Genomic DNA, 20201 nt, shown 5'->3' with positions numbered 1-20201 from the left:
TTGCAAATGCTGCCCAGCTTTGCCACCGCTTTTCAGCTGCATCAGTAGTAAAAATGTTGGTAGCCCAAGAATAAACGGGCCACCGACTGGCACGGAGACCTGCTGTTTGCACCTTGCTTTAGGGCCCGTCTAGTAGACATGGTGCTGGAAATCCCAGCAGCAGCTGGCGGCGCGTCTGCCTGCGAGCTGCAGCCTTTGCTCTGCCTGGTTTAGCTGAGCCAGTGGTGTCGAAAGAAGGAACCTTTTGCCATGTTTTCCTAATGTGGACTGAGCCTAGTGCTGGACTGCTGCTTCGTGTCGGTAGCACTGGTGTTATTATCAAATTTGTCTTTTGACTTTTTAAATTTAAAAAAAAAGAAAAAAAACCTTTGTGGAATATTTTTCATGAAAGGTTTTTGACAAGTCTTAGCTGCAGCCACGTGCAATCAAATTATATGCTGTATGAGAAGACTGATCTGTTCTACTTGATATTTGACTAAACTATGCCAGTGTTTTACTAGTCCTTTTGAAATGAACAGACAATATTTTGGAATTCTGGGTTACAAAGCAGAACTGCAAATCTAAAATACTTTTACAGAGCGGGCAGCTAAAGTTGCTGAGCAGCAGGAGAGCGAGCGAGCAGCACAGCAACAGCAGCAGAATTCCTGCCCCCGGGCAGGCACTCCTGTCGGGGCTCTTATGGGGGTGGTGCCGCCACCAACACCAAGGGGAATGCTCAGTCAGCAGTTGACACCCGTTGCAGGTAAAACGTAGGAGCTACGACCATTTTTTCCTCATCCGCTCTATCAGCCCCCTTCATAACTCTGAACACTCTCTTGGGGCACGTTGTTCTTACTGAAGAAAAAGCTCAGCCTCTCCAGTCTTTCTTCCTAATCGATATACGTAACCGCAGCAGTAGCCTGATATTCCCACGTTACTTGATCCAGTAGCCTGGTGAAAACGCCGTGAGAAAGGCTTCACCTTGTGCAGTAGTCCCGTTCTGTTTGTATGCAGTTGTGTTTATTCGCTCTACCCTGCAGAGTTCATGTTTAGCCCTGCTACGGCGGGAAGGGAGAGCGCTGTATGTTCTTCCAGTGCATGCATCATCAGTGCCAGTGGTAAAGCAGGAGACTTTTTTTTAAATTTCTTTTTTATTGTCAGGGATATGAAAAATAAGCAGAATCCAAACCGAGTTTTAAATCCCAGCATGAGTTTACAGAATTGCCGATTAGCTACTGATAAGCAGAGCAGACCAGGAGCTAGTATCGTTATGAAGAAAGATACGAAATCCCAACATTGCCATTTTTATCAAGTGATTTTCAGGATAGAACTGAGCTATGAGAGCTTTTCCACAAGGTCCTTGTTACTAGGCGTTGTGCTTGTTACCAGCCATAATCCAACTTAGTTCATAGGGAGTGTGCCCAGAAGAAGTATTTCCAGGATCAGATCTGCAGGGTAGGCAGTGCACTGGAGAGTCTTTTGTAGGAGTCAGCCTTATATCTGCGAGAAAATGTACTAGATATGACATAATCAAGTTGTTTTTCTTCCCCCATTTCTGATTTTATAACAGGTTATCTAGATTATGTTAGTTCAGTAAGGAATAGCGCCGAGTCTGTAAAAAAAAGAATACTGGGGGGTGTTTGGTTTGGGAGGCCTTGGTTTTTGTTTTTTCCCCGTAAGGCATTCCAGTTAGTCCATTTATTCTTTTGTCGTTTTGCTTTCCCATCTCACAGGCTGTGGCCATACTTTGGGCTGGCGGCCTGAAGTGTTTCCCATCATGATCTCTAAATGCCTTTTCAGGAAAGAGACTGCAGGGATGTTTAGACTGAAGGCACAGTGCTTACTTGGTTTGTGGTCTGCAGGTCACAGAAGCATTTGTTTACACTGAATTGCGTTTTTAAAAGAAAAAAATTGTTGTTGTTTGAAAACCTAGCAGATTTGGCTTGCATTGTGATAATTTTCTTCCGAACTGTTTGCAGTTGTTGTATTGTGTGTGTGTGTGTGTGTGTGTGCATATATATATACATACGTGTGTGTACATATATTTATATAAAAATAATATTTCTCCACTACTACTTTTTTGAGAGTCATGTACTTCAATCAACCTAGCAATGTCATCCTCTTTTCTTTTTTCTTTCTTTTTTCTTTTTTTTTTTTTAAGGAGATCACTTTTCCAATTTTTTTGCAGGTAGCAGTTGATAGGCAATAATTGCTATTATTAATCCTTTCTTAAAACTTTTCCAAGAATGTGGATTCTGCGCTTTGTATGTGCTAACTTCCTTCTTGTGGCAGCCTTCTCAAAAGCAAGCTTGTATTTAAGATCATCAGCTTATAATTCAAGCAGTCAGAAATTCAGGGCTCTTTACTTTGTCATTGTAAAACACTTCCTTAGAGTGGATGGTCAAATTGATCTATATAGACTGTTCCTATTTTTGTGGCCTGTTTTAAAAATGCAGTCTTCCTTCTTTTGGTCTCCACAAGTCTTTCTTGGAAGTATCTTGTTTATTCTGTCGAGACCTCTTTCCAATCCGCCTCCATCCTTAAGCCGTACAGCGGCAGCGTTCTGGGTGCATTCTGTTGCTTTTACCCCGTTCAGAGACCTGCTTCATCGTGGGACTTTTTTTTTCTTTCTTTTATAGCCAACGAGGCCAAAAAATCTGGGCACTTTCTGAGATGCCCTTCTTCTAGTGGGCAGTGCTCTAGCTGCTTGCAAATTTAGGTATTACAAAAGCTTATTGAATCTTGCGTTGTTTTAGTAAAAAATGGGAGAAAGAACAGGTAATTCAACAAACTGACAAACTACAGCTGTGGGCGCTGAACGTAGTTTGCCAGTGTTTACTAACTTAAAGTCAAAGTGGTGACTTGTCGGTGGGATGTGAAAGTGGCTGCTTGTATAACCTTGCGATGAGCTACAGGAACCAATTTCTCCTGGAGATTTGGCTACAATGTATTAATCCAGTAAATATTTTGAGTACATGTTTTATTTGCGAATGTAGAAATAAGCTTTTGTAATTGACAAAAGGTGGGTTGGTTTGTTTGTTTTTCTTTAAGGGCTTCAGAAGGGCATGGGAATGAACTGACCATGCGGTTGCAGCTCAGGGGGTAGTGGAAATCCCAGGCAGGAGGTGCAGGGCGAGCACTTCACTCTAGGGAAACATGGATTTCACTGTGTTGAGAAAGAGGTACAGATGAGCTTCCAGATATTTGAATAGATACATAAAAGCTGTTTAAGAAGTATTCATGTAGGTGTCTTGTGTAATTAAAGAACGTGATTTGAGGAAGGTCAGTTCTTTACTTCCTCGTTGTTCGCTCCGTGTAAGGCTTGGAATTGCTGGTTCCTCACCTGCGTGACTCTTCCTGAGCAACTGCCAAATTCAGCTTGTACTTTGGAGCTACTTGATCCATTTTGGTTCTGAGGTCCTAGCAGCTGCTGTGATGAGGCACAGCTGGTGCAAGTTTTCAGCCACTCTTATTCCAAAAATCTCTGTTTTGAACATTTTGGTTACTCATTTGGAGTGTGGCAAAGACTCAGTAGATCATTTCTTGGGACAGACTACAGAGTCTCCACTAAGTTTGTGTTATCTAAATTTCTCTCATCTCTCTAGACCTGCTTCTGTCCTCTGTCATCTCTTCATTGTCTTTCCAGCTCCTTTCCTTGGTTACCTGACAACATGTCCATTAAAACCAACAAGCGTAGAAAACAAAGTGGTGCTGGGGAGGTGGGGAGGGACAAGCAAGTTAGAAGTTCTAGGGCCTGATAAGCGTATCACAGGGACGTCGTGTAGCCTTCTGGGCTGACTTAATGGACAGCAGCAAACCTGGCCAGAAATGAGAATAAGCTCTGAATCCTCTTCCCTCACGTGCAGCATAAGAAATTATGAGCAGCGGCACAGTACTGTCTTTGTTAATCTTTGTTTTCCCTATTGAAACACTTGGAAAGTACTGGCAATGAAATGCTCTGAGGGACTCTGCGTGCTCCTTTCAACCCTTGGCTTCAGTCAGGTGCCAGGAGTGTAAGTCTCTGCAGCCCAGCATGTCCAGTGCTGTCAGGTTTTAAATTTGAGTTACTGCCTTCGAGTATAGTGCCCATGGCTTAATAAAAATCCCCCATATCACTGCCTTTAGTTTTAAGTATGTTGTTGTAGGCTCTTTACGTGTTAATTTTGCGTATGCACTGCAGAAAAAATGCATCGTTGTGTTTTTCCAGCCAGGTTTTGTCAGAGCTATCCTACAGAGTAGGGCTGTACATGAAACTTGTGTAGTTAGCGCTGTGTTCATAATTTGTATGCAGATGGCAGAGCTTTAAGCTGTATTAAAATTGCTTGCATTAGTAACATTTAATTGTGGCTGAATTCATTCTTTGTGTTAACATGTCTGAATATTCAGCATTTCTGCCCCACGAGGAACATACAAATACGCTAAATACTAATTCATCAGAAGTATAGTGTTTCACATTTACAACTTTATTATTTTTAATTTTTGTTCATTTTTTGCGAGACACTAATTGTAGTATCGTCCTGCTGTACTAAAGGTGCCTTTTTGTGGATAGTGCATGTCTTACTGTGTAGATCATATTGCATGTTATTGATGCATGTTTGAAATTTGTTGTGTCCTTCAAGGCATGATGAGTGGCTATCCACCGGTGCTGCCACCTTTGCAGGGCCCAGTTGATGGCATTGTTAGCATGGGCAGCATGCAGCCACTTCACCCAGGGGTGCCCCCACCCCACCAACTTCCGCCAGGCATCCCAGGCATCCCACCACCCGGTAAGACTGTCCTCCTCATTCGCTCCTTATTTCATGTTCATGTATTCGCCGTTTAACCAGTTGTTGTTACTATCCGCAGCTTGTTTTGGTCATAGCTTGTTGGATCGTTTCTGAACGTTACAGGTTTGTGTAGCTGCAACACACGTGATGCACTGCTGAATATATGAGATCCAGGCAAACCGTTAACATTGACAGAACAGCACGTGCAGCAGACCAGCAGCAAAAGTTGCTGGGAAATTATGATGCTGCTCCATCCAAAAACCTGGTAGTTGTGCTCGAGTTTCAGAGGTCTGAAAAGCTGAAGTCAGCCTATTCATATGCTTATGTCACCTGAATAGCATCCTTCCTTTTTCCTCCTATTCCTTCCTGAATTCTTTTTCAGTATGTTAATATTTTTCAGTATTCAGACTGCACTGAAATGAATGCAGTCATTTAAGACCTCTTGGCCATTGGTAGAAGATAAAAATGGATTACCTTTAAATAAGATAGACATTCTGATTTGTACTAATATATTAATACATTATTATAAAATAGTGTTCGGATTGAACCTTTTTGATAGAACCGTGATGGGAAATGTGGGGGTAAGGTGAACTCAATATACTGTCATGGCCAAATTTTGCATTGATCTTTGATAGTCTATTTAGTGCACATTTGATATTTTCTTGCCACACTTTTGTTGAGTGGTGAGGTGAATGAACACTGTGACAGTTCATTAGCATTTTTTCAGAGTTAATGTCATTAACATGTCCCTGTTATGGGAAAAATTGGTTGTCTGCCCTATCATCCTGTTTTCTGCTGATTATTTTGGTTTTTACCTCTGATAGCTCCTGTGACCATTTAGAAGATGTGTATCCTATATGTTCAGCAGTTAAACTGTTAATCTGTAGACAAAAAGTGGTATCTTGTTTGCCTCCCCCTGCCTCATTTACAACTGTTTATCAGAAGCTCTGTTAGGACTTTATATCTCTCTGTATGTAAATTGATTGTTGTTTGCCTTTTTTTTTTTCTTTTAAATCCATCAGTACTAGCTATGCTACTTGCATCTTCACTGGTGTGTAAGATTCACTGTAATGTCATGCAGCGGGACTAGGAGAACGGCCGTGTGTCTGCGAGTCCATCTCTGACTCGCCAAGGCAATGATACTTAAGCACACGACAGCAGCATATAGTTGTCTGGGAGGTGAATCCAGGGTGATGCGTTACTTTTCAGAGTTTATTTTTCCAACTGGAGGAACAGGCCATGTGTGTGATGTTTAAAATTGAGAGGATTACAGAGCAGGGGAGAAGTGATGCCTGGGAGTGGAGGGCTTGCAGGACCACAGGTGAAGTAGTGTTGAACAGGGCTGCGCAAGCTAAAGGTGAAGCCATGCTCCGATGCTGGAAAAGGTGAGGGTGTCTCCCCTCCAAACCTCTTTGCTTTGTACCAGGAAAAGATCGGTGCCATAGCACACTACTTATATTATCAATGTTCTTCCCTATTTCTGACTTTCTGTTGGTACAGATGCATTTAAAACAGGGGTTGTCGTAAACTGGGAATTCATTCATTATATGCTTCAGTATACAAAATGCGGTGACGCATCTTCTGATCACTGATGTAGAAAACTGCATGCAAAATAAATCCTTAGGAAGACTGAATTTAATTTTCAGCTTTTCAAATAAATGATATGTGGTTTCGACAAGTGGCATAGACAAGAAGGATAAGCAGCGAAAGCAGCTCTCGTGTGTTCAGACCCAAGCATCTACATGTAAAATACCAGGAGCTGTATGACTCTCATTTAGATTTGTAAATTTTTGTTTGAGACTTACGTGGGTGTTATCTGCTGCAGGCCACACAATAGGGAAATATATTTACATAAAACTAACACTTTTTATTTCTGAAGCTTTTCCAAGTGTTCATTTGTCTCATATATAATACTATTTAAGCTTAAGCTTTTAATGTTAGCAAGATAGATGATATAAGAGAATTTTTGCAATGGCTTGGCTTTCCTCCTACAGTGAATGCATTTTATGAAACCGAATACAGCAAAATGTTGAAATGTTGATAGATTGCTAGATTATTTTGATTCTAGGGAGATTCTGTCAAGCTGGAGTTGTATATTCTAAACTGAAAGATTTAGTTAGGCAATAACTAAATAATACCAAAAAAAAGTGAAAACCAGAAATGACTTCTGTTTTCATTTCTTTAATTCAATGAATTCAACAGGCTACGTATTGGGTAGTTGTCATACTGGCTTTTTTGTTTTTGGGTTTTTTTTTGTTTTTTTTTCATCCAGAAACTTTTAAAGTGTTTTTTACTGGGGGAGAGGGGGATATTTGAATGTAGTTCAGCTGCTTAAAAGAACTTTAAGCAATGATGCCAAAGCATAGATTTTTATTGAAAAAGACAAAGCGGTATTTGCCACTGCTCTGAAATGAGACTAATTGTTTTTGTATTTTGGAATATAGGTGTTATAGGCCAAAACGTATCCCCCACGGTAGGCACTCCAGCACCAGGAGCAAGTCCATTTGGACAGCAGGTAAGTCCTTTTTGCATGATTTATGAGGCTGTAAGACTCCAAATTAGTATTTAAACAGCATCCCAGTTAAGAGATGTTGGGATGCACATAGCCTTTCCCGGGGAGAACATAAACAAAATGTACGCAGAGGTATTTAGGATCATTTAATATCTTACCCCCAGAGGATGTGTCTATATTTCTTGGATGAAGTGTTACTGGACTAACTAGGTTCTTGTGGAATGCATTCTGCAGTATAAGCCAGACAGTGTTCTCTTTTCTTTTCTTTCCTTTCTTTTTTTCCCCTCTCCTTCCTTCCTTCTGTTAAAGGAATGTGAGTCATTTCAACACACTGTTAAACTGCTGATAATTTAGGTTTTGCATGCTTTGATGCAGACGCCTTTGGTCATGACCTGTTTTAAAGCTCCACTGTATGAGGATGTTCTGACAGTGGATGGAGAGAGCAGCTTCCCGTGTCACTGCTGGACAGGGATGGACACTGAACTGTGGTGTTCGTGCTGCACTTTGCTGGGCCGGGTTCTTCCATAGGGATACGTGGATGTGAACCCGCTTTCCTGCTGTTCCCCAAAATGTGTTTTCTCTACCACTTTGCCATTACAGATAGGAATCCTTGGCCCGCCGGGACAGCAAGCACCCCCTCCGTATCCCGGCCAGAGCGCAGCAGCGCAGCCGGTTATACAGCAGCCCACGACTCCCGTGTTCGTCTCCCCTCCACCAAAGGCACAGAGGCTTCTTCATTCTGAGGCCCATCTGAAATATATTGAGGGGCTTAGCGCTGAATCAAATAGCATTAGCAAGTGGGACCAGACCCTTGCAGGTAAGGCTTTCTACTCTGATGTTTCCTGACAGAACACGCTTCTTTGTACACATTAATAAGTTTAGCTCTTATGGATAATGCTAAATAAATTTGCTGCTTGCTTAATAAAATGTATCCATGCAAGCAGTCATTAAAAACAAATCAGACATGCTGGGAGTATGTATGTTATCAGCAGGCTAATTCGACTGATGGTATAAAAATCTAAGAATCACTTGTATGGGCTCAAATACAGGGACCGGAGGGCAATAGAAATACTATAGAATTATATTCCCCTTTTTCTAGTAGTTGTGGTAAATATCAGAGGCAGGACAAATTAAGTAAAGCCAGTAGATAACTGGGCCATTTCTTAACCTTTCAGCACGAAGGCGAGATGTCCACCTATCAAAAGAACAAGAGAGCCGTCTCCCTTCACACTGGTTGAAAAGTAAAGGGGCTCATACCACCATGGCCGATGCGTTATGGCGTCTTCGAGACTTGATGCTACGAGACACCCGTAATATCCGTCAGGCGTACAACATAGAAAATGTTTAATCGTGTAATTGCTTCTTTGATACCGGCGTATAAGGAGTTTTGTGGAACAATAGCCGTTTTAGTTACTGGGTGGGGAGAGATAACCAACAATAATTTGTATTGCATTTTACTGCACATTGCAAGACCATTTTTATATAAGGACACTTTTAATAAGCATATTTCACTTTTTGTTATATTAAGTTGCCTTTATCAAATACACAGATTTTTGCATATGTTTCCTTTGTTTGAAAGGCAATTTCATAATTGGTTAAGTGTAGTCAAGGATTCATCTTTCTTATATTTTATTGCTGAGAACCTGATGCCATCATTTTTGTATAAAAGAAAAAAGAAAACAAAAAGCATTTACAAATTGGTACAATGGAATGTGAAATTAGTCATAGTTCACATCTTAGAAGAATGCGTGTACATGTGCTTGTGTGTGCTAGCCACTTCCAGCAGAAATCTCACTTGGATGTGAACAGGGAGGATTTCTTGAAATGAAGCTAAAGGTAAGGGGTACATAGATGCTAGGAAAAATCAAATTTAAGTCAATACCAATGCTGCTGAATGGACCACAGTGATCATGGAAGTGCTGGTGTGGACGGGACAAGGGTGTCTTGACTGCTGATGTTGTCCAGTCCTGTCCAGTTATTTAATTGTGTAGCCAAGGCCATTATGATCCTAAATGAGTAACAGAATACATGTGCTTTGCATGCCCTTGAAAGGTGCAATGTTTTATCTACCATGACCTGCTTTGGGGGTTCTGTGATGTGCCTAACACCTAGCAGTGGGAATGGAAAGCTTGTTGCCTAAGCAATTACGTGTGCAGTTCAGGTCTTGGAAGGTAAGTTAGAGAAGGGAAGATGAGTTGTTTTGTTTGTGAAGTAATGCAATGGTTTTAAATTCACACGTATTCTGTTAACGATTAGGTATTGCAAGGTATCTTTGTATGCTTTCCTTAGGGGTAGCGATTCACCTTAATGAAAGTTTTGCAGGGCAGATGGAGAGAAATTTGATGCGTAAATCTAGCTTTAACAAAGTACTGCTGTATGTGTAAATTCAGCCTATCTAGGAGGTTGGAGAAATAAGAAAACTTGCGTTGCAGCCTTCAGAGTGCTTTTTGGTGGTGTGTTTTTTGGTTCTTTGGTTTTCCGTTTTTGGTTTTTTTTTTTTTTTAATTAGTAAGGTATGTATGGAATCTTCTTGCCAAATTTCAAGGTTGTGACTGTCTTCTGCTAAGGACTTACCTGTCCTCCTAACCAACCAACCTTTTGGACTGCAAAGCTGTTTGTTTAAGGGTAAATCCTTTCATAGTACTTCATTTTAGAAAAAGAATGAATAGTTTTTATTTCATTAAATAACTGGGAAAGCAATATTAATTTGAACAGTTTGTTGGCAGGAGCATTGTCACTGCAACTCAGTCCAAAAGAAAGAGCTAATTTACTGATATGCTTTCATCTGACTGCTAGAAATGTTCATCATGTGGAAATGTATTTTAAAGTATACCAGTAGAAAAAAAAATACTTGAGTGCATTTGGCAGAAGGTTAAGTACTTTATTCCAATACTGGATACCTTGGGTTCTGTTTCAGTGATGTAATTTATACTGTTGAGGGAAGTGACCTGTGCAAGTATAAACTGTTATTTAATTTTACTGGCTAATTCCTCTTCCTCTCCCACTCCAACCTTCCAGTCCTTGCGTGGAAAACCCTCTAATTACAAGTAGGCACTTAAGGACAGTTGAGGTCAGATGTGCAATGGATGTGAAGGAGATGGAGCTAAGAAGCATGTAGGGAAATTACAGTTTTGAACTCTCCAGGTGTTGCACCTGTGGTGCAGAAATTCTCTACTGGCCTTTGTAAATTACCAAGTTTATGAAATAAAGTAGAAACGGCATAGTCTTAGACCTCTTCCACATATACAGCATCATCTTGAAGTGTATTTGAATTACCATAGGCTTTGCAATATTTAGCCGCAAAGATGGGACATTGAACTGAATCAAGCAGCAAATCCTAGTTTTTGAGTATTTGGAAGCATCATGGATTGTACTAATACCACCCGATTCTCTTATATCTCAGCATTAACAAAAATTACACCAAAGAACCTGGGATGAATTTTAGTTAAGTTATTGTTTTATTTATTTTCTTTTGAGGACCAGATGGGACTCCCTTTGGAGCCTGTAGAACTGAATTTTTTAATTTATCTGAAGGTCAGTGATGAGCAGACTTGCGGCCCTGGCTCTCTCCCGCCTGAGCCGCTGCGGCACTACTTTCGCTGCTCTTTCCAGCCCGGGAGCAAGTGATTGGAAGTGCAAGTGAAACCTGGGTCCTCCCATAGGGCAGTGCAGAGCACTACCACTAAGCCACTGGGCTGGCCCTAATCAAATCTTTTAAGCGCCGTTTATTTATTTCAAAATCATGTCTCTGTATATTGGAGGCATTTCAGTTGACTGCAGTAAAATTTAGGATATAATGGCTACAGTTTAGAATTCAAAACCAGCAAAAGAAGCTTTTTTCTGACTCTGGTTTAAAAAAAAAAAAAAAAAAAAAAAAAGACGACATGTCTGTCTAGCTGTCTAGCTGTTTCTCTCTCTCTCTCTCTTTCTGTCTGTCTGTCTGTCTCTCTCTTTCTCTCTCTGGGTATTTGAACCCCTCATTTGTTTTCCACTGCCGTTCATTGTACTGGAGTAAATGAAACTTTCCTACTAAAATAAAAGTATGTATGGGAAATGGTTGGTTTCTGTGAGAGTGGAAAATAGATTAATCTAGGACCAGTATTTTCATAAACCAGTTGGAGACTACTTATTATTTGTTTCACTTTCTCAGTCCTTCCCTTCTGTGAGAAAATTTACTGTTTGTGTAAAAACTCAAAACGTCGTTGGTGATTTTGGGGGCATGTTTTTGGACCTGGTTAATTCATGCTTGGCTTTTCCTTAAATCTTGTACTCCCGAAAGTTCAGCTGATAACCAGGTTTATAACATGTATGTACCATCAGTTTGTTTACCTGAGTCTTTTTAATTTGAATAAAAATAGTTTGCAAAGTGTTTTGGATTAACCAGGTTTGAGCGTCCCATCAAGACTTTTGTTGTCAGGGTGTCATTTCAAGTGATTCTGGCTATTGCGGATCCAGATTTTATGAAGTCCTTGGTATGTGCGTGCAGGTGTGTGGGCAAAGAACCTATAGAAAGGAGCTTCTCTGTTGTCCTGTGTGTTGCAAGACGTGCCTGGTAGGTGGTGAGCAGAACAGTGATGCTGAAAAAATACAGGCGAAAACTGAGCCATAAGGAGCATGAACAGTAAACCCTGGAAACTATTTGACGTGTTTGGAAAATGCCCGGTACAGATCATAAAATTCAGTCAGTCCTGTTTGCCTCTACCTTAACTGAAAATAAACAGCAAGCCTTCATTTCACATTGGAAGCTTACCTGGTTCAGGGCTGTCTTGTATGTAGCTGGATAATAAAGGAAATTAAAACACTAATGTGGAAAAGGCATCTTTTACAAAATAAAATTCAAAACCAGGCTAGACAATTTCTTTGGTATTACTAGCAGCAAGAAAAATTAAGTGATAGCGACATCTTGAGTCTGTAGGTGCTTCTGACGTACGATTTAGAAAGAGGCATTTAAGCAGGCAGAACAGATAGCATTACATTTAATTAACACAGCTTGGGCCAAGAGGTTAAACTGCCCCTCAAGCAGTCTACCAAGTTTACAAAACCTCCAGCTTTCTAAGATTTGATGAGGTTGCGCGGAGGAGACTGGTCAATTCTAATTGTCCTTCGTGTTTCGTTTGCTCCGTCGGAGATGCTGCAGATCATCCGTAGATGGGCTTAGCTCGCGCTCTCACCTGCAAGTGCACTAGGTTCAAGCGGTGCTTCAGAATGGCTAAGTGCTCTGAACATCAAGTAAGAAATGAGACCTGATCCACTGATATATGTGAATATTCTGATTAATAAAAAAACTTCCTATTTGTTTTGCTTACTGCATTTTCCAGCAAGTCTAATTGCAGCTTCGTACAAAGAAAAAATGACAGCAGTCGCAGTGCAGTGTTCCTTCGTAAAGAGATTCCTGGTCTCTGTCAATCCTTGGGGACACTGTGGTCTCCCATGTTCAGTCTTTCCTGCTCTGGGAGGGATCATAAATCCAGTGCAGAAGTCTGGACGTGTAGGTTACTGCCTGGTGAGCTGCCCCGGGGGCTGCCCCAGCTCTCCCCAGCAACAGTCCCTCCGAGCTCCCTGCCGAGCTCCGGGACCTTCCTGCTTTGCAGTATCTCGCCAGCAGGCTGGAGCAGCGCGGGACCGAGCGGGAAGGGATCTGCGGATATGAAAAAAAACAATAAAGGCGGCAGCCCGGAAGGTGAGGACCCGGCAGGGACGGGCAGCTTTGTGCCCAGACCCCTGGGCCTTTCCCGGGGTGTGGGGCTGGCCGTGGAGGCCCAGTGCACGTCACCCACGGGGGCTGCTGTGCTCTTTGCAGAGCTGCTTTGCTTGCGGCGAGCATGGCGCTGCGATCGACTGCCAGGGGAAGGATTGCAGCCGCAGCTTCCACCTCCCCTGCGCCTCCAGCAACGGCTGCGTCACGCAGTTTTTCAAGGCCTACAGGTGAGGGGTGCCGGCCCTCGCGCCGGAGCCTCCCTGCCTCGACGCCCCTGGTGCCGGCGCTGGCCAAGCAGCCGGGGAAGTTGCCTGTCCGCCCCGCAGCGACGCCTGCGAGCGGGAGCCGGAGCCAGGCCGCGGAGGGCTCCCTTGTGCCCCCGTTGCCCTCCTCTCCGCACCGTGGGAGGCCTCAGCGCTTCCTGACCTTGCCCCTCTCCTCCATGTTCTGCCCAGGTCCTTCTGCTCGGAGCACCGCCCGGAGCAGGCGGTGCCGGTACGCCCAGACGAAGAAACCACTGTACCTCTATTTTCCAGGTTATTTCCCAACTTATTCTGGATTCTGCTGCGAGCCTATTTTAGCTCTACCAAAAAATCAGGATTTCTGTCTCATTGGAGAGAGGAATTCCCTGGCAGCATCGCAACTGAAATGTTCTAGGCACCCAACAGAAATGGGACAGACGAACATGGATTGAACGTATTAAGCCAGTGGCTAATGCTACAACAGGTAGGAGTCAACAAGAAAGCAAAAGACTTTACATGAGGACTATCACTGGTAGGACATAAAAAAGGAGAATACAGAATTAAGCAAGACAGTTGAGCCTGTGCCACTCTTAGATGGTCCATTCAGTTTGATGGCTTGGGGTTTATTGCTCTCTAGGAGACACCTGAGGTTCAAACACTTGGAATATACTTGCGAGGGGAGTAACTAAGCCAGGACTTTAACAGAACCTGGGCAGGAAAACTTCCCGACCTCTAACCTGCCCCTTCGTGCCTACGTTGTGTGCACAGACAACTCTCCGGGCACACCCCGGTTGTTCCAGCTCTAAAGCAAGTGCTAATGCTGCTTCACCAAGTGCCAAGAGCAGCCCCGGTGTTTTGCTCCTAAACCACTCTCCACCAGGAACCTCCAGTTCCTTCAGGCGTAGTTGTTCAGAGAATCCAGACAAGAAGGTGACAAATCCTATTCCTTCGGAAGAAAAGTCAGGGATACGTCCTCGAGTGCAGAAACTGAGTTTGCCTTTGACTACAGTCTTGACCCTTCAGCGCCCAGATATATCTGAACGTTCCAGCCAACACCAGAAAAAAAAAAAATCACTGCTGTAAGGAGCTAAAGGTGAAGGTTCATCAAATACAAGCAAACAGGAACTTCTCCAGCAACACCACAGTACTTCTGCAGGTATGTTTACGTACTCTCATGCCTGGCTTTTTAAGTTACAGTTTTCAAAGACTCCCTGTTCTGAGCTGAGGATTAGCTTACTTGATCCTGTTGCTAACGTTTACGTAGCATTTGGGTTTTAGCTTAATACTTTTCCTACGGATCCACTTTAGCAGAGACCGAGAGCAGGCACTAATGGCTTAATTTGTGAAGGGGTGCGGAAAGGGCCGTGCAAAAGCAAAACTTGTACCCATTAGTTATGTCTGTTCTTTGCTAGCCGAGACCCCTCGGCAGAGGCAAAGCACCTGTTTTGCAAAGGAGCCGATACACTCGATCTTAATTTTCGCTTCAGCCTTTTCCTTTTGCAGTCCCAGTATTTGTTCTCCGTGCTTCCCAAAACACGTGTCTCCACTTGAGAGTGCTGGTCCTCTGCTGCCCAAAACAGGCTCCCCTGCCTCGCGCCGGGAGCTTGGCGTGACCAGCCGCGGTGCCAAGCGGGAGCCTTCGGCCGACGGGAAGCCCAGGGGGCCCTGAGCTTTCCTGGGCCCAGCCTTGCGCACCGCGCGTGCCCTCGGCAATCGGGGTGCCTGAAGACAACGTGTCCGTCATGAAATTGCAGACTAACCAAAGCAGAACAAAGTTTCGGCAGGGTTGTGAGCCTCTGCTTCATTTTTTTCCCTCTATGATGCAACAAAGTAAGTTTTATTTACATTTTGGTGTGTATATATTTGTGTATAAGAAACAAATGAGATACAACAGTAGCCAGGGCCCCGGGAGGAGGGTGTCAGGGCACGGGGCCGTCTCCCTCCAGCGCCCCAGCAAAGCCTGCCCTGCCCCGAGCCTCCTGCCCGCCCCAGCCCTGAGAGCGCCCCGGCGAGAGCCCCCCTGCTCCACCCCTGGGCCCCACTGCCCGACGTGTGCCTGGGGCCCCCGGGGGTGCGCACAGCCCCGCTGTGGGAACAGGCGCCTGGGGAGGAGCGGGCAGGGTCTTCCCGTGCTCCACCGCGACGGGCTGTGTCTGGGACGCCTGTTCGCCCTGGGCTCTGGGGCTGTGGGCCACCCTGAGAGCGGACTGGTGTGCCCGAGGTGCCCAAGAGGCTCCATCCAAGCACCTGTGGCCGGAGAGCCCAGGTTTCGTGGCTGAAAGGCCAGGGTCCTGCACAGGCACCCGGTCACCACCAATGGCACAGCCATCGCATTCCCAGGCCTCCACGGCTGCTCCCACCGCCGAGCAGCATCGATGCGTCCCTCTGGACGCACACGAGGAGCACAAGAGCAGCTCCCACGGCCTGGGGAAGCAAACGGGTTGGTGCTTGTGGCAGCCGGGGCTGGCAGTGGTGCCGCGAAGGCAACCGAGGCAACGGGAGCGGAGCAAGGCAGCGCCCGGCAGAGCTCTCGCGCTCCCCTCGCCGGGGTCAGGCGCCTTCCTCTTCATCCTGACGCCGGGGTGTCCATGGAGCGCTCTGGAGAGCCCTGGCCACAGACGGGACGCGGTTCCTCTTCCAGACGCTGCTCTGATGACCCTGCGGGAGAAGCGGGTCCCGGCTGAGTTTGGGGCGCGGGAGCCGGAGGCTCCCTGCCTCGACCGCCCTGGTGAGGCGGCGGCCGTGTCACAGCGGCAGCCGCTGATGCGGGGCAGCTCGCGGGCCAAATACGGGCACGAAAGCCCTGGGCTGCCCACTGTGACATGGCCACCGCCTCACAGGGCCGTGTCACCGCGTGCTGCTGTGACACGGCCGCCCCGGGCAGCGTATAAAGAGCCGCGCGGCGCTGGCAGGCCCAGGTTCGGAGGCATCACCTCCGAACGAGCTGGGGAGGTGGGGGGAGCGGGGGGGAGGGCAGGGGAGGACGAGAGGGGAGGGGAGGCGCGGGCTGGCGGGGCTCCCGGGGGGCAGCGGGTTCCCCTGCCTCGCGGCTCCGGGCTCCGGCAGGTAGCCCAGGGCTGTGCCGCCCCCCTGGTCTCACCCGGGACCCGCTTCTCCCGCAGAGCTGTCAGAGCAGTGTCTGGAGGAGAAACCCCGTCACGTCTGTGGCCAGGGCTCTCCAGAGCGCTTCACTGACCGCCCCGCATCCAGGATGAAGAGGAAGGCGCCTGACTCCAGCGAGAAGGGTGAGGGCGTCGTGCCCGTCGCCATGGCTCCCTGTGTCCCGCTGCCTGGCGCGGTCACCCGGAAAGGCCGGGACCGAGCCAGGGCCTCGGGGGAATCTTGCGGAGATGCTTCCCCGGCCTGGCGGGGTGCTCACCGGTGGGCGCGTCTGCTCTCGCCCCTCCAGCGTGCATGCTGTGCCGCCGGGCAGATGTCAGCGCTGAGGTCTGCGGGCCGACGCACAGGGAGCAGGCGCTGTGCGTCCACGAGTTCTGCCTGGTGAGCTGCCCCAGGGGCTCCCCCTGCTCTCCCCAGCAACGGTCCCTCCGAGCTCCCTGCCGAGCTCCGGGACCTTCCTGCTTTGCAGTATCTCGCCAGCGGGCTGGAGCAGCGCAGGACCGAGCGGGAAGGGATCTGCGGATTCCTTCCTGCAGACATCAAAAAAACAATAAAGAAGGCAGCCCGGAAGGTGAGGACCCGGCAGGGACGGGCAGCTTTGTGCCCAGACCCCTGGGCCTTTCCCGGGGTGTGGGGCTGGCCGTGGAGGCCCAGCGCACGTCACCCACGTGGGCTGCTGTGCTCTTTGCAGAGCTGCTTTGCTTGCGGCGAGCATGGCGCTGCGATCGACTGCCAGGGGAAGGATTGCAGCCGCAGCTTCCACCTCCCCTGCGCCTCCAGCAACGGCTGCGTCACGCAGTTTTTCAAGGCCTACAGGTGAGGGGTGCCGGCCCTCGCGCCGGAGCCTCCCTGCCTCGACGCCCCTGGTGCCGGCGCTGGCCAAGCAGCCGGGGAAGTTGCCTGTCCGCCCCGCAGCGACGCCTGCGAGCGGGAGCCGGAGCCAGGCCGCGGAGGGCTCCCTTGTGCCCCCGTTGCCCTCCTCTCCGCACCGTGGGAGGCCTCAGCGCTTCCTGACCTTGCCCCTCTCCTCCATGTTCTGCCCAGGTCCTTCTGCTCGGAGCACCGCCCGGAGCAGGCGGTGCCGGTACGCCCAGATGAAGAAACCACCTGCATCATTTGCATGGAGCGGGTGGACGAAAAGCTATCGTTCGGCACTCTGGTGTGCCCAGCGTGCCGAGGGGCCTGGTTTCACCGGGGCTGCATCCAGGTAGGAGGGCTTCCCTCTCCCGTGGGCACAGCCGGGGCCCAGCAGCAGCAGCGCCCCGCTAACGCCGCTTGTGTCTCTCCCGCAGGGGCAGGCTAGCCGCGCTGGCCGGGAGTGCTTCCGGTGCCCCCAGTGCAAGAATAAGAGAAAATTCCTGCCGGAAATGTTAAAAATGGGGATCTACGTCCTATTCAGGTTGGTTTTCTGCCACCCTCGTGCCGGGCTCCCGAGACAGACGGCACAAGGGCTGTGCCAGGCCAAGGGCTCCCGCGGCAGTCCTGGCCTGCAGGGCTCCTGCTCGTCTGGGCTCCCGCTTCCCCGCGGAGTTGGAAGCGGGGCGGGAGGCCAGGAGAGCAGGGACGTCCTGCAGGTGCCCGGCGGGGGAGGCTCAGGGCTTCCCCTTCCTTCTCCTGCAGACCACCAGCCTGGGAGGAGACGGGGCAGTACGAGGAGCTCTACGAGAGGCACAGCCAGTGTGATGCCGGCCAGTGCCTCTATCGGGAGGGCAGGCAGCAGGCGCAGGAAAGCGGGTACGTCACCAAAGCTGCACTCCGGCAGCTGCCGCTGTGGCAGCAGATGCCGTCGTGCCGGGAGCAGGCGCTTAGCGCAAGAGCTCTGCCAGGCGCTGCCTTGCTCCGCTCCCGTTGCCTCGGTTGCCTTCGCGGCACCACTGCCAGCCCCGGCTGCCACAAGCACCAACCCGTTTGCTTCCCCAGGCCGTGGGAGCTGCTCTTATGCTCCTCGTGTGCATCCAGAGGGACGCATCGACACTGCTCGGCGGTGGGAGCAGCGGTGGAGGCCTGGGAATGCGATGGCTGTGCCGGCATAGGCCCCGGTAAGAGGCAAAGCACCCAGGTCCCCCCCGGGCTCGGGCCAGGGCCAGGCAAGGGCTCGGGGCCGTGCTGCTGACTTTCCCACCTCCCCTTATAGCCCCCAGCGCACTGCCAGAGCCGTCCGCTCCCAGCACCAGCAGCAAGCCAGGAGCAGAGACGTCCTCCAGCCCTGCTGCCCCCGCCAGCGCAGAGCTGGACCTGGCCAGCTCCAGCACCAGCAGCAAGCCAGGAGCAGAGGCGTCCTCCAGCTCTGCTGCCCCTGCCAGCTCAAAGCCCGACCTGGCCAGCTCCATCACCAGCACCAGCAGCCAGGATGAATCCGAGGCATCCTCCAGCTCGGCTACACCCGCGACCTCGGAGTCAGACCTGGTCAGCTCCCGAGCCGGCAGCCAGGAGGAATCAGGGTCATCTCCTGGCTCCCCGGCTCCCGAGAGCAGCCCCCAGGCAGGACGGCCAGGGCCAGAGTGAAGGCCAGGACGCTCCCGTCTGTTCCGCCGGCCGCAGCATCCTTACAGGCGGCCCTGAACACCCCGCAGGACGAGCCGTGTGCCAGCCCCAAGCAGTGGCACCCCTACCCTACCCCTTGCAGAATAAAATTGCTACCTAACCTCAACCGTGCTGGGAGATGAGACTTTTCTTCCTTGGCTTCCTCCCCCGCGGCCTCTCTGGGGGGCTGGTTTGGGGGAGGGGACCAGTGGGGCTGTTCTCCCTCCGGCTGTTGGCAAGACCTTCCCCAGAGCTGGCGAGCGGCTTGGCCACGTGCCTCTGGCCTTGCTGGCCTCAGGAGGCCGGGTGGGTTGAGACGGAGCCAAGGGTGGCTGTGGGGAGCTGAGGAGCCAGGGAAATCATGGGCTTCCTTTGCGTGACAAGAACAGTTCAGATCGCTGGTCACCTGTGCAGCACCCTGGCCTTTCGGCCATGCAGCCTGGGCTCTCTGGCCACAGGTGCTTGGATGGAGCCTCTTGGGCACCTCGGGCACATCAGTCCGCTCTCAGGGTGGCCCACAGCCCCAGAGCCCAGGGCGAACAGGCGTCCCAGACACAGCCCTTCGCGGTGGAGCACAGGAGAATCTATGAGCGTTAAGGATGAATTATTGAAAGGAAAAATAACGACACCAAGAACATTTCTGGAGGCTACAGGGGACTTTTTACCTCTGCCACACACCACAGAAACCCAAGTCTCTATACAGCAGACGCAAAGAAAGGGGAAGGTTTGTACACGAAGTTGGAGATATCTGTTCCAAAACAGGGGGATACCAGAACACGGTGAAATTCAGGCACTGTGTTAATCTTAGCGCTGGTCTTTGGGCAACAGTCTTACAGGCTAAGCAGTCACTGCTTATTTGGCTCGCTGGCTGCCCGGGAAGCGGGACACGAGCACGTCTGCGCAGCTGTGCGACGGGGCAGATCTCCCACCGCCCCGTTTCCACGCGAGGCTCTTCACCTGGGGATACACGTTCCCGTGCGCAATCCTGACTCCCTGGGGAACTAGTTAACTTAAAAAACCAGCAAGGAGACGGTGTGTCAACGTGAAAGCTTCCTTTCGCCCAGCAGCTGTCGCGGAGGACAACCCGCGCCGCCTCTGAGCGCGGCCACCGGCACAGCCACCCTGCGCCCGGTCGTGCCGCGTGCGGCCGCCTCGGCGCACAGGTGCTGCTGGCCGGGTGGGCCGGGCCAGGCTGGGCCGAGCCGAGCTGAGCCAGGCCGGGCTGGGCCAAGCCGAGCTGAGCCGAGCCGAGCTGGGCCGGACCGAGCTGAGCTGAGCTGGATCGGGTTGGGCCAAGCCGAGCTGAACCGAACCAAGCTGGCCCGGGGCTGGGCCGAGCCGAGGTGGGCTGGGCTGGGCCG

At 49.1% G+C, this 20201-nt stretch overlaps 2 protein-coding genes across 4 annotated transcripts in view; both read left to right on the top strand.

Moving 5' to 3' along the window:
- LOC135329623 (protein polybromo-1-like) overlaps positions 1 to 11626 on the top strand; it is a 34539-nt gene extending 22913 nt beyond the window's left edge. Inside the window, 5 exon segments of the mRNA XM_064518555.1 lie at positions 578 to 742; positions 4599 to 4745; positions 7190 to 7260; positions 7858 to 8074; positions 8433 to 11626. Coding sequence (XP_064374625.1) covers positions 578 to 742; positions 4599 to 4745; positions 7190 to 7260; positions 7858 to 8074; positions 8433 to 8605 — 773 coding nt within the window. The 3' untranslated portion in view covers positions 8606 to 11626.
- Positions 11627 to 16226: 4600 nt separating this feature from the next.
- LOC135329659 (PHD finger protein 7-like) lies at positions 16227 to 18967 on the top strand. Of its 3 annotated transcripts, XM_064518763.1 has the most exons (8): positions 16227 to 16442; positions 16607 to 16888; positions 17009 to 17133; positions 17362 to 17524; positions 17610 to 17716; positions 17938 to 18051; positions 18238 to 18356; positions 18452 to 18967. In XM_064518763.1, the coding sequence occupies exons 4-8, from the start codon at positions 17438 to 17440 to the stop codon at positions 18820 to 18822; spliced, it is 798 nt and encodes a 265-aa protein (XP_064374833.1). In that variant the 5' UTR covers positions 16227 to 16442; positions 16607 to 16888; positions 17009 to 17133; positions 17362 to 17437; the 3' UTR covers positions 18823 to 18967. The 3 variants fall into 3 exon arrangements, with proteins under 3 accessions (XP_064374833.1, XP_064374832.1, XP_064374834.1); XM_064518762.1 differs by having other exon boundaries at positions 16227 to 16888; XM_064518764.1 differs by lacking the exon at positions 17009 to 17133 and having other exon boundaries at positions 16227 to 16888.
- The last annotated feature ends 1234 nt before the right edge of the window (positions 18968 to 20201 follow it).

Source organism: Dromaius novaehollandiae, chromosome 12 (genome assembly GCF_036370855.1).
Source record: "Dromaius novaehollandiae isolate bDroNov1 chromosome 12, bDroNov1.hap1, whole genome shotgun sequence".
Classification (NCBI taxonomy): Eukaryota; Metazoa; Chordata; class Aves; order Casuariiformes; family Dromaiidae; genus Dromaius; species Dromaius novaehollandiae.
The sequence above is the reverse complement of the archived record's forward strand: the minus strand, read 5'-3'. Positions and strand labels throughout refer to the sequence as shown.

Bases quoted from the DNA above. Each gene is read 5' to 3' on its own strand.
- LOC135329659 (XM_064518763.1), top strand. From the start codon at position 17,438: ATGGAGCGGGTGGACGAAAAGCTATCGTTCGGCACTCTGGTGTGCCCA. The intron at 17,717-17,937 runs GTTGGTTTTCTG...CTTCTCCTGCAG, and splicing joins GGGATCTACGTCCTATTCAG to ACCACCAGCCTGGGAGGAGA. The intron at 18,357-18,451 runs GTAAGAGGCAAA...CTCCCCTTATAG, and splicing joins CTGTGCCGGCATAGGCCCCG to CCCCCAGCGCACTGCCAGAG.